Source organism: Podarcis liolepis (genome assembly GCF_965112155.1).
Source record: "Podarcis liolepis genome assembly, chromosome: 13".
Classification (NCBI taxonomy): domain Eukaryota; kingdom Metazoa; phylum Chordata; class Lepidosauria; order Squamata; family Lacertidae; genus Podarcis; species Podarcis liolepis.
In genome coordinates, this window is record NC_139573.1 from 18467845 (window position 1) to 18480051 (window position 12207).

The window sequence follows — 12207 nt, forward strand, 5'->3', positions numbered from 1 at the left end:
AAAAGCCTTGCCCCTCAACCAAGGCTTTACCCCCCCCCCAAAAAAAAATCCTGGCTACGCTCATGGATCTCTGGCCCGCCAAATGCTGGACCATAACTCACGATCCGTAACCATTTGGCTGTGCTGCCTGCTGCTGATGGGAGTCCCGCAACATCCGGGAGCATGTGCAGAATAACTTGCAGTCGGTCCCAGGAAGGGGGTGGATTGCTGAGCTTCTACCGGCGCACGAGCCCCAGCACCTTTTAAAAAACAAAACACCCCATCGCCAATTCCCAGAGGAGGAGACGCACGTGCTCTTAATGCAGCTCTGAATACGGGACTTTGGAACGCCGGGTTGCATTTTGGCCGCGCGTGGAACGCGAGAGGGAGCGACGCCATTGGCTGGAAGGGAAAGAAAGGCTTCGGGGACGCCGAAACTTCCCTTCAGCCCGCGCCAGGCCATTGGCTCGCAGCTGTTCTATAGGCGGGGCTCCGAGGGTTACAGATCCCGCTTCTGAGTGGCTGGCACCTCGTAGTGTCGCAATTGGAGATCAGAGGAGGTGAGTCTTGGGGGGAAGCGTTTTGTGGGCGCCTGGGAAAGGGGAGCTAATGGATGCGGGACACGGGACGGGCCTGACCCGTGTTCGCAGCCGCCATGTTTCTGCGTTGTAAACGTTCGTGTGAAACGGTGGCTGGAGACTGAGGAGGGTCTGTATCTCTCACCCCTTGCACGGGATTGTGTGAACGGCCTGAGCTGTGAGCTTGCCATGTCGCTTTCCAACCCTTATAGCTGAAATTCCAGGTACATTTACCTGGGAGTAAGTCCCACTGAAGTCAGCAAGGAGTAAACTTGTGTAAGGGCAGATCTGGATACCTTGCTCTCCAAACCTCATTTTTGGACTCCTCCCGACCCACTTTCCGTGGTGAAAGAAGGATGCGTGTTTAAAAACAAATTAGGAATAGCTACTCCTCCACTCAAGAACACGTGTTGCTACTATTCACTGTGTAACGAGATTCTAATTTTGTTTTATTTAGAACATTTCTATGTTGCCCTCCAATTAAAAAAAAAGGCCCCGGTTTACAACATATCAGCAAACAATAATCCAAACCACAATGAAAGTTGAAGGCTGAACAGCCTCAGCTAAGATCCTTCATAGTGTTGAGAGAAAAGCATAACAGCCTTGAATTAATGCCTAAAAGATTAATACTGGCAACAGGTGAGCCTCCCTGGAAGTAATGCAAATGCAAAAGTCTTATCCCAAGACGTCAAGCATGCTTCCTCAAGATGGCAGGGGTTCCTGGAAGTAAAATGGCAAAAAAGGGGGTCTTATTTTATTGGGAAGCTGATACAAGAGGAAAACTTGGCGGGCAGCTATAGCTCAGTGGTAGAACAGCTGCCTTGCATGTAGAAGGTGTGCCGAAAATAAGTTCCAGGGAGTATCTGATCACAGACAAACCCATGCAAAGGCAAGATGCATCCTGGTCGCTAGGAAAAAAGGAAGGGCAAACTACAGAGATTCCAAGGACTAGAAAATGAGACAGAAGCAGGAACAGTTCACTAGCGGGAAGGTGGGAAACAGCAGCTCTCCAGGACCTCAGGAAATTCCTATTGCCTGGTGTCCAAACAACTCATCAGTCACAGCTCTGACTTGTTTTGTTGGCTAAATATCCAGAAATGCAGGAGCGACCAGGCTGGCTTACCTCATAGAAATCACTTCAATGAGAAGCTGCAACTTTTGCTTCGGAACTTACTGTTATGAAGGCTAGAGACTTTCCTAAAACAGGTCACCACCACCTGGAGTTAGGGAAGCGGGTTCTTTTGTGTTTTTCCTCTGCTTGTATCTTTTTATCTTAAGAGAAGTCAAAGGAAGTGATTCACTTGTAGGAGGGGGAAATAAATAAAGCCTGGCATCCCATAGGGTCTGTTTTTCTACTTCTAGAGATGATTTAAAAAGAGAAAAGGGGAAAAAAGCTGAGCTATTACACCTAACCCCCAAAGTTATGCTATAAATTACTTTTTGCACTAGCCTAAGAGGATTGTGTTAATTTGAAATGGTCTATTATTATTATTATTATTATTAGTAATATGCCACCCTATACCCCGGGGTCTCAGGGCGGTTCACAGAATAAAATCAGGATACAAAACCACATAATAAAAATAAAAACAATAACCCAATAGCATTTCTTTAAATGCTGTTTTCCTGAAGTTTGAAGCAGCTTATGAAATAAAAGCAATACATTACGTTCCCCGGCCCTCCCCCCCAAAAAAATCCCAAAACTAATACCTTAAAACAGCCAGCCCAATTTATACAATGCTAGATAACTAGCAAATTGGCTGTTACTCTGTATTCTCAGTTTTCCATAAGCAAATGTTATTTGCATGATGAGGTCTTTTGGAGCCCTCTATGCAGCCTTTTGAGTTTTTGTTACTGATTCAAGGAGCAAGTCAAGGGGCTGAAGAGAGTTCGCAGTGGACAACCGCTAGCCAAGATCGGGGGCCCTGGAATCATAAAAAACAGCAACGGGAAGCCTGTAGCTTTGCAGGTGTTGCTGGACTACAACTCCCATCACTCTTGGCTGTTGGCCATGCCGGCTGGGGCTGATGGGAGCTGAAGTCCGGCAATCTCTGGAGCTGACTCCCAGGCTCCGCATTTGTGGCGTAGAACAAGCATGAGGTGGTTCTTGCTGGGGAGCGTTCACATTGATGAACATGCGTTGGCCTACTTAGGTGGCAGGTGGCAGTTAGCTAGGGCTTGAGGCAGAAATAATAGGATCAAGGATTGTTACTCAAGGTTTATCTTCCGTCTGTGGGAACCCCAAGGGCTGCTCCTGTGCTCAGTGTCTTCTTCGCAACCTAAGGCAAGGTTTGATGTTGCAAAGGATTCTGGGACACAGTCTCTGTTTTGTGCAAGGAGTGAGCCATGCCGCAAGCAGCTGGAGCAAAGCTTTTCTTTCCTCCTTTTGATTTCTGGTCCTTGACAGCTTCCTGTGTGTGTGAGCAAGAGGCGAAGCATGTGCAGTATGGGTTATCCTTTCTTGACCAGCAGAGGGCACCCACCTCCCTCCTTCTGCGTTGGGGGGGGGGCGGAAATCAGAAATTGCAGTGCTTGGACATGGCTAATTTATGAGGTGATTTGGCTGGCCTTCAGTGACCCACTTTCTCTCAGGCTTTAAGCTACGTCACCAGGTTGTTGTGAAGATGCCATGAAAGGTGGATAAACGGAGACCTTAACTGAGCATTTAAAAAATACCGTGTGCGATAATTTTGAAGAACAGGGACGTTTTTCAAAACTGCCAAAGGAGCACATTTTTTCTCTCAGATTCGTCATTCCTCCTTTCTTCCTCTCTCTCTCTCTCTGAAGCAGGAACATCTGCTAACGTTCCCTCTTCCACACAACTGCTAAAAAACGGGGCGGGGTAGAGCCTTTGCATCCAATTACCTTACTTGGAAGGGTAGGAATTTTGTCTTTCCATTCAGCCAGCTGCCACAATGGGAAACCCACCAGAAAGACCCAGGCACAGCAATTCTCCCTGCTTTCGATTCCCAGCAATGGGTGTTCAGATGACAGTGGAGGTAGAATATAATTATTGATTTGATTTGTGTGTGTGTATGTGTAGATTAGGGATGGAAGGATCTGCCCAATGCTTTGTGTACTTCCAGTACTGAAATTGGATTGTTTTGTGACAAGGAAAGCAATGGAGAAATGTACTGGAAAATGTAGGATAACATACCTTCCAACATTTCTCCACTGAAAATAGGGACATCTTACTCCATCATCATCATCATGTTATTATTTATACGCAGCCCGTCTGACTGGGTTGCCCCAGCCACTCTGGGCAGCTTCCAACATATATAAAAACATAATCAAACATTAAAAAACTTGCCTACACAGGGCTGCCTTCAGATGTCTTCTAAGTTTGTATCTCTTTGGCTGGGGGGGGTGTCACATAACTCCCTACTCTCCGACATTTCTCCGATGAAAATAAGGACTTCCTAAGAGAAAGCGGGACATTCCAGGATCAAATCAGAAACTGGGAAGGTTTCTATACATCCAGGACTGTCCCTGGAAAATAGGGACACTTGGAGGGTCTGAGTGGGATAACAGTTGCTTGATGTAGCATTGTGTAACCTCACTGCAAGCACATTGGACGAAATGCTGAATAAATAGCCAATATCATATAACCTCCCTGCAAAGAAACCTGGATGAATGCTCCATAAACAAATTGTCTGGAAGCAGCTTCCATCTGCTCTATTTTGTACACGTTGGCCCTTCAGATATTTGGAGATGGCTGTTGTGTTTCCCCCTTCTCTGCTGCAGTCTAAAATTAGCCATTTTCCATTCTACTCTGCAGGATCTCTCGAAATTCAGTATATTAGTTTGCTTGGGATTAAGGCAACAAACATTTCCCAGTGGCATGCAAATTCAAAACACATTTCCTGATCTTATTAGACCCAGAGCCTACTTTCGAAAAGGAAAGGGGGGTGAGGAGACCATCTTCTCTAAAAGGTATCAGAGTAAAATGTAAACTCCTAAAACATGAGCAAATATTTATATCAAAACATCCAGAAGTAACTTCCTGGCTCTTCCCCTTTACTGTCTCTCAGCTCGAAAATGTCAGTGATACGTCTCGGAAAAGTGGTCCCCAAAACCAGCATCCTCTTCCTGTGTGACATGCAAGAGAAATTTCGGCCGAATATCAGCTACTTCCCTCAGATTGTATCTGTGGCAGCTCGGATGCTAAAGGTAAAAGTTGTATAGTGGAGAGGCTTGCTGGGCTGTGAGAAACAGGTGAGGGATGTGGATGGGGAGGGGAGGGGAGGAGGGAAGGCAAGGCGAGGGAGGTTAATTCTATTAATTGGCAGGGTTGGCTAACATCGATTAAAAGGAAGAATGTTTTTGGCCTCTTAAGACTAGTTCTGAAATGGCTCTCCGTGCTGGAAGGAGGAGTGTTCTTCTTGTAACTGGCACTCTCCAATAGCTGCCTACAGGAATTGCTCCACAGTCAAAGAACTGTAGAGTTTGAAGGGGCCCTGAGCAGGGACGCGGACTTATACAAAATATTGGGGGGGCCCGGGAAAGCTCATGAATAATAAATAAGCTCATGAATATGCAAATAAAGTGGCGCCGCCTCCTCGTGAGCGAATAGGGGAGAGCGTGCTGCGCCTATTAATCAGCTCCGGAACAGCTGATATGCGGGAAACGTGGGGCTAGCCGGAGAAGAGAGGGCGAGCCTCCTCCGCTCCGGCCCTAAATAGGGCAAGCCACACACCCCCAGCCAGCCGATTGGTACCCGGTCGTTCTCGCGGGGGCTGAAACCGCCAGGAGGAAGGAAATTCCGCCCGGCAGTGCCTTGGCAGTGGCGGTGGTGTTGCGAAGCAGCGAGGCAGGAGCCCCCGCCCCCGGGGATTCCCTAATCTCGCGGGGGACGGCCGGGGCTCTCCGACTAGGGCGCGCGGCTGGCTGGCTGGCTGGCGAGGGAGCAGGTGGGGAGGAGGCGGGGGACGGCGGCAGCGCTCTGCTGGAAGGGCGCCCGAGATTATTGGGGGGGCTGAGCCCCCCAAAAAAATTTTTTGAGGGGGCTCGAGCCCCCTCAGGCCCCATGGAGTCGGCGCCTATGGCCCTGAGAGTCATCTAGTTCAATCCTCCTGAAATGTAGGAATATACAGATGGCCCATACGGGGATCGAACTCGCAACCTTGGTGTTAGCAGCAGCATGGTAAGATTCCTGCATTGCAAGGGGTTTGATTAGATGACCCTTGGGATCCCTTACAACTCTATGATACTATGCTCTGAACAACTGAGCTAACCTATTATGTACTGGTTGCAGCAGTGTTGATAACTTGGTTAGGAGCTGGTTTGGGTGCTTAGCATGTACCTTTAGCATTTCCTGCAGTTTGATTAGAGACCACGGTGAGGCAGAAGAAAAATAAATGTTTGCACCATTGCTGTTGACATATTTACTATATATATGGCCTCCAAAGCTGCAGCCTTTGCCACCCATAAAAGCACTATTAAGCTACCCAGTTGCAGTTACACAGATGGGCACATGGGGGCAGCCTAATATCGACTAACACTGTCTCATGAGAAGGTCCACTTCCCAGAGAACCCAGGAGTCCTGCTTTAACCCTGCATTGGCCTCTCCCCTCTCCCTGCAGGTTGCCAGAGCTCTCGAAATCCGGACGGTGGTGACTGAACAATACCCCAAAGGCCTGGGCCCTACAGTGCCAGAGCTGGGTGCTGAAGACTTGCCGAAATATGCCAAGACCTGTTTCAGCATGGTTACCCCAGAGGTGGAGAAGGAGATGGCTGCTGTGCCCGACCTGAAATCTGTGCTTTTGTGTGGGATCGAGACACAGGCCTGCATCATGGTATGAGGCTGAAGGTCTTCTTCCTCTCAGGGATACTGATGTTACTGATTGACAGGGCATAAGATCTGACCTCGGTATAGATGGGCCTGTGTGTTTGAGCGGTGCCAGGACCCCAATAGTGAAGAGAGGCCTGGCAGTCCATTTATCAGCAGGTTTGATTCTGTTTGTTTAGGGATCGATGGAGACCAGGGTTCTCTTCTCCCTGTACAGATAGTGCCACCATTTCCCTCCTCCCTTTCAGTCCTTAATAAATATTTTCAAATCCTTAGGAGTTCAGGGGAAAAGCGCTTGGTATCCCCCCCCTTCCAGTTGAAAAGGGAAGGAAGGAATTAAAGCAGTTGCATTTCCCTTGCTCCTAACTGGTGGGGAAACATCCTTCTCGACTAGGATGCCAAGCAGTGTAGAAGCCAGGGGTGTCCACAGAGACACAATCCAAAACAACAGGGACAGCTGTGGTGCTGGGACACAGCCCCCTTCATTCCTGACCATTGGCCATGCTGACGGGGGCTGGTGTGAGTTGGAGCCTTAAAAAAAACTTCGGGAGGGCACTGCATTGACTATCCCTGGTCTAAGGAGGAGCCTCAGAGCTGGGTGACACATGAATAAGGTCACTACCAATAATGGATGAGGGACACAAATCTAGAATCTTTTAAGGAAGACTGGAAACTTTTTCTGGTCTATTAAAAAAAAATTATTATTTTTCATATGCCAAGTCCAGAGTGGGGTTTGAAGTTTTAAGAAACAAATAGCAGAATATATTAAGAAACCTGTTAAAGGGGATGAAAGCGGATATAGTGGAATTTTAAGATGCGATTGTATGCATCTTAAACATCGAGGGTGGAGGTGAGCAGGAAGTCGTTTAGTATGAGAGAATAAGGATTTTAACTGTTGGGTGATGAAACGTGACTTTGAACCTTGAAATAAAAGAAATCTGAAAATTGGATGGGTGACAGCATGGTTGAAATGAGGCATGCGTTTGACCCGAGTTTGACGGTGTCTTTTCTCTTTGGGTGCAGAGCACAGCATTGGACATCATGGAACGAGGCCTGGATGTTCACGTAGTGGTGGATGCCTGCTCTTCCCGCAGGTGACTGGTGGGATGGTCCCAGTGGGTGGCAGGAAAGGGCTCTTTTCCTCCCCCCTTGTATACTTATTTATGTGGTCTTCTTTTTCCCCTCTGGATTCCAGTCAGCTGGACAGGATTGTGGCTTTGTCCAGGTTACGCCAGAGCGGTGCCTTCCTCACCACCAGCGAAGGGCTCATTCTGCAACTGGTCAGAGATGCTGCACATCCCTATTTCAAAGAGGTAATTTCCCAGCCTCCTTTGCACCCCTCAGCCTGCCACCCTCCTCTACTATATGGGCTTGTTTGGATTATTATACTTATGCTCAGTAAGCTGAAATAGGAACAAGACTTGTATGTTTGCAGACATACTTCTTCGTGCCTCCCTTTGTTGTGGGAGCGAACAAATCGGGAACTTTTCCAGTCAGCTATAGTTTCCTGTGACGTCTGAATCAGGAAACTCTGGTTTAACAGTTTCTGAGCCAGCCAGGATAATAAGTGAGCCTCAAGGCATGGTTTAATATCCTGGTTTGTGCCAAAGGTATTAACCATAGTTTCCCCCACTTTGGACAAAATGGGAAGTTGTAGTTAATGAAGGAGTTCCAACAGGAGAAGTGAAGGGGCTGCGTGTGCAGGCAGAAGACTCTTTCATATCTCTGCTTACAAAGCCTTTCAGCCCTTGCCAGTTGAATTTGCAGTTAGAGAGTGTGTTTATCTCCACCAAAGAGGTCTCCCACAAACTCCCAGTGATGTATAACTGACTTCCAATGGTTACCTGTGCAGTTTGGCCGAAGCCTTGAATTCCTTCCCTATGGACGAGATGGGTTGAAAATACAGGAATAGCAATTCTCTCTCCCCTAATCCAAAGAGGGCAATCACTTTGAATAATCCCTCACATCTCCTGCCAAACTCTGATTGGTTAACTTATTCAGAAACTGCAAAGTGTTTGGAAAAAGACATGGGGCCCCTGACAAGATATGGGGCTCTTGACTCATCCTTTCCTACGTCTGCTCCTTTATCCCTTTCCTAAATAAGTGATTCCCAAGAGCAGAACTGGGAACAATTCCTGCTCCAGAATTAGCAGCAAGTTTGACTTGATACATTTAAGGCTTAGTCGAGATCAGGGTTCTCTTTCCCCAGCGCAGGTGGTGAAATCAGCACATCAAAGCTAGGAATATTATTGCCGGTTACTGCTGTTGCAAGTGATTTCTGTGCTTTTGCATAGAAATATCACTGATGGTATCTTCTGCAGCTGTGGCCTTTTGGCCCATTTGCTCACCGTTCCTCCCTGCCCCCCCCCTCCGCAGCCTCAATATTCAGACTCGCGTGAGAAATATAAATGAAACAGCAATCAAAAGAAGATAACACTTCATGCATCTGATGATGGCTTGGCCCCAGACCATGAAAGCTTATGTCACAATAAATCACAAGGCTTCTTTTCGAAAGAGCAAGCCTTGCTTCCTTAGGGGAGGCAGAGTTCACAGTCCCAGAGAGGTGGCCTATGGATGACCCAAGATATTCTGCAAGGCTTTTCTCATGCATATAGGAAGGGGTTATTTCAGGATAGTAACAATAAATAATGTTTATTATTTATTCCTTTCGACAACCAAGGTACAACTGTAATAAGTAATTTCAATAGTAATGAATTGCCGTCGTCATCATTTGCAAGGGGAAAAGGGACAGTTCCCTGACTTAGGAGCTTACCATTACAATTTCAACCATGCAGGGAGGAAATAATGGATAGACAAAGTAAGCAGGCAGGCAGAGAGGAGCCTGTCGCCTTCCAGATATTGCCAGGATACAGCATCCCATCATCTCCAGCCAACATGAACATTTAGTTTATTGCATTTATATCCTACTTTTTATCCAAGGGGGTGCACATGATTCTTCCCCCCCCCCCATCTCATTTAATCCCCACCAAGAAACCTGCGAGGAGCGTGAGAAGCTGCCTTAGTATAAGTCAGCATGAGTCACACCATTGGTACATCTAACTCCATATCGTCCACACTGGCTGGCAGCAGCTCTCCAGGGTTTCAGGCAGGGGTCACTGCCAGCCCTACCTGGAGACGCCTTTTGGGATTGAACCTGAGACCTTCTGCTTGCGCGGCAGAGATTGCCCAAGGTCACCCAGTGAGCTACATGGCAGAGGGAGGATTTGAACCCTGCTCTTCCAGGTCATCATCAGACATTCTAACCACTACACCAGCCTGGCTCCCATCAATCAAGGACGATAGGAGCTGGAACCCAACAAGATTTGGAGGACCACGGGTTCCGCATTAGTGTGCCACCCCAGTGCTTGTGCCAACAAGCTGTGAAACAAACTCAGGCAAGCCCTGATTTTGTGAGTGAGACCCAATCCTGGGGCAGCAGCTTGCCAGGCCATGAGGGCATGGAGAAGATAGGCAGCCAAGGCCTGCCTTATTTAGGAGTGGTGAGCATTTATTGCTTCTCCTGTATTTCCTTGTTTTCTTTCTTCTTAGGGCCTTCTCTAATCTGGAGCTTGCCGGATATTGTTGGACTACAACTCCCATCATCTCTGACCAATGTCCACACCAACAGGGGTTTATGGGAGTTGGAGTCACAGCTTCTGGAGGGCAACCAGATTTGTGGGGCCAGGGTGTGGGGCTGCCTCGGAAGAAGGTTCTGAAAGAAAGCATAGTTGGTAGCCCCTGGAAGATTTCACATCTGCATCTCCTTCTCTTTTCAGATCCTGAAGTTGATTAAGGACCCTGCCCCAGACAGCGGCCTTCTCCCCCTCCTGAAAGAACCAGGCCCCCTTTTCAGCTAGGCCAGCTGCTCCATTGATCCTCCTCCTTGCTTTACAGCATCTCCAACTGCTTAGGTCTGCCATTGCCACACACTGGGTAGGAGAAGTGGAATCAAGATGTGCAAATATAATTTTTATATAGGAAATTAGGGGGTTGTAGCCTATGCTGGAAAACTGATACCCTAATTCCCAATTTACAGCTTTCTTGTGATTATTCGGTGGGATGGAAGATGTTCTATTTTGTGCACAAGTTTGGGGGCATGGGCCCAGGTTCAAATTTAGGACCCATCTGCACTATACATTTAAAGCAGTATCATACCACATTAGACAACCACGGCTTCCCCGAAGGAATCCTGTGCTGAGCATTGTTAGGAGAGACCCCCCCCCCATGTCCCCTCACAGAGCTACAATTCTGCAGAGACTGCACCAAAAGATTTGTGGCGTCTTCTCACTGATAAGCACATTTTGTGTGGCATTCAAGGTAAATGAGGAGGATTTTGAATTATGCACTTGTAAAAATGCCAGATCCCCCCCTCCCCCAACCATAATCTGCAGTTAGAATAAATGATGTTCATTTATTTTTGCACATATTAATTTGATTTGCGCATTTCCTTATTGGTCATGTTCTTGAAGGCATATGCAGAATTTGAAATGGTTTTTCATTCTATGCATTTTGTTGCAGCTTTGGGAAAATTATTTAAGAATGTTGAGAGGCTGGGGAGAGGGACAAGGGAGATATTAAAAGCAGAAAGATGAGGAGCTGGGTTTGGGGAAGCGGAAGCACCTTGATCTGAAGATACCCCCCCCACACACACAACACGCCTAGTGCTACTTACATAATTTCTTGTTCTGCCCACAATTATGAGGGGTAGATATTTGGTTATGTTCAAGGACAGCTCCTGATGATTCAATAATGCTTGTCAACTTCTGACTTTTTAGAGTCCCCTTCTACATACTCTCTGGTACGTGTGTATTCCTCGGCCTCAAGAGGGTTGCCAACTTTTAAAACAGTCTCTGTAGCTGTGCCTTTTGACGGCTGCTTTACATGCAGCTATGCACCAATGAGAGCAGCCTCTCTCTGCAGTAAAGAGAAGGCTCCTAGGCTTTGAAGCATTGCATCGGATAGAGTCAGTTCCACAAAATGTAGCTTCCTCTCTCTCCCACCCCCTCCACACTCTGCGGCACCAATATAGGAAAAGCCACATGTGCATTATTGGGAGGTGTGTTTGTGGAAATGCTTGCTATGAAACCTGGCAGCTCCACATGGGGCATTTTTGGAGCAGAAAGACTGAGCTCACCATTTGTGTGTGAAGCGAGCTCTGTGTCCTTCCAGAATGCCAGCTCCGGCGAGAGCCTGCTTTAGTTCTGCACATCTCACTGCTGTTAGGCAGCCAGTGAAAGAGCAGACCCGCTGGAAACCAGTGCATGCCCATCAATTTACGTGGATCAACTCTGAGTAGAGTAACGCACTGCACGCGACAACTATACTTTTATATAGAGATTTGTAGCGTGTTGGCATTAAGGATTTAATCCTTTGGATTCCTATGCTCTGCAAAGGGTAAGCTGCTTTGGTGAGACGTTTCACTCGCCTCCTCCCCGCCCCAATTGTGTTTCTGAGCAGCAGAGGCAAGAAGCCTGCAAGGAGGAAAGAGCAGAGGTCCCCGGCTCCTGGTTGAGCCTGTGATCGCTTTAGGCAGGGATCACCCACCTTCCCGTGTCCTCCTCGCTGCCCCTTTAAGACCCAACTTTCTCTCTGCTCCGCTCCCTCATCACAACACCAGCAACACGTGCCTGCTCACGTGTTCCCAATCCCGAGCAGTCTCCTGCTCCCCCTCTCGCCGCCTTGCCATTGGCCAAAACTGGGTCAGGCTCCTCCCATCTGCTGCTCTGCTATTGGCCAAATCTAGGTCAGAGCCCCACCTGCCCCATGGCAGGCGCACATGACAGAACGGGAAGGGCGCGGGACGGGGGAGCTGTGTTTGCAAATCTCGGGCTGTTGGGCTGCCGATTGGAAGAGAAGGGCGCTCTT

The 12207-nt window shown here is 47.9% G+C and overlaps 1 protein-coding gene across 6 annotated transcripts; it reads left to right on the top strand.

Moving 5' to 3' along the window:
- Positions 1 to 405: 405 nt before the first annotated feature.
- On the top strand, positions 406 to 10768 carry ISOC2 (isochorismatase domain containing 2). 6 transcript variants are annotated; one of them, XM_083469356.1, is made up of 7 exons: positions 542 to 781; positions 1015 to 1196; positions 4586 to 4724; positions 6137 to 6349; positions 7366 to 7436; positions 7538 to 7655; positions 10119 to 10768. In XM_083469356.1, exons 3-7 carry the CDS (start codon positions 4593 to 4595, stop codon positions 10197 to 10199), a joined length of 615 nt encoding a protein of 204 aa, XP_083325482.1. In that variant the 5' UTR covers positions 542 to 781; positions 1015 to 1196; positions 4586 to 4592; the 3' UTR covers positions 10200 to 10768. The 6 variants fall into 6 exon arrangements, with proteins under 6 accessions (XP_083325485.1, XP_083325480.1, XP_083325482.1 ...); XM_083469358.1 differs by having other exon boundaries at positions 542 to 687; XM_083469359.1 differs by lacking the exons at positions 542 to 781; positions 1015 to 1196 and adding an exon at positions 406 to 539.
- Positions 10769 to 12207: the final 1439 nt, after the last annotated feature.

Bases quoted from the DNA above. Each gene is read 5' to 3' on its own strand.
- ISOC2 (XM_083469359.1), top strand. From the start codon at position 4,593: ATGTCAGTGATACGTCTCGGAAAAGTGGTCCCCAAAACCAGCATCCTC. The intron at 4,725-6,136 runs GTAAAAGTTGTA...CTCTCCCTGCAG, and splicing joins TGGCAGCTCGGATGCTAAAG to GTTGCCAGAGCTCTCGAAAT. The intron at 7,437-7,537 runs GTGACTGGTGGG...TCTGGATTCCAG, and splicing joins GATGCCTGCTCTTCCCGCAG to TCAGCTGGACAGGATTGTGG.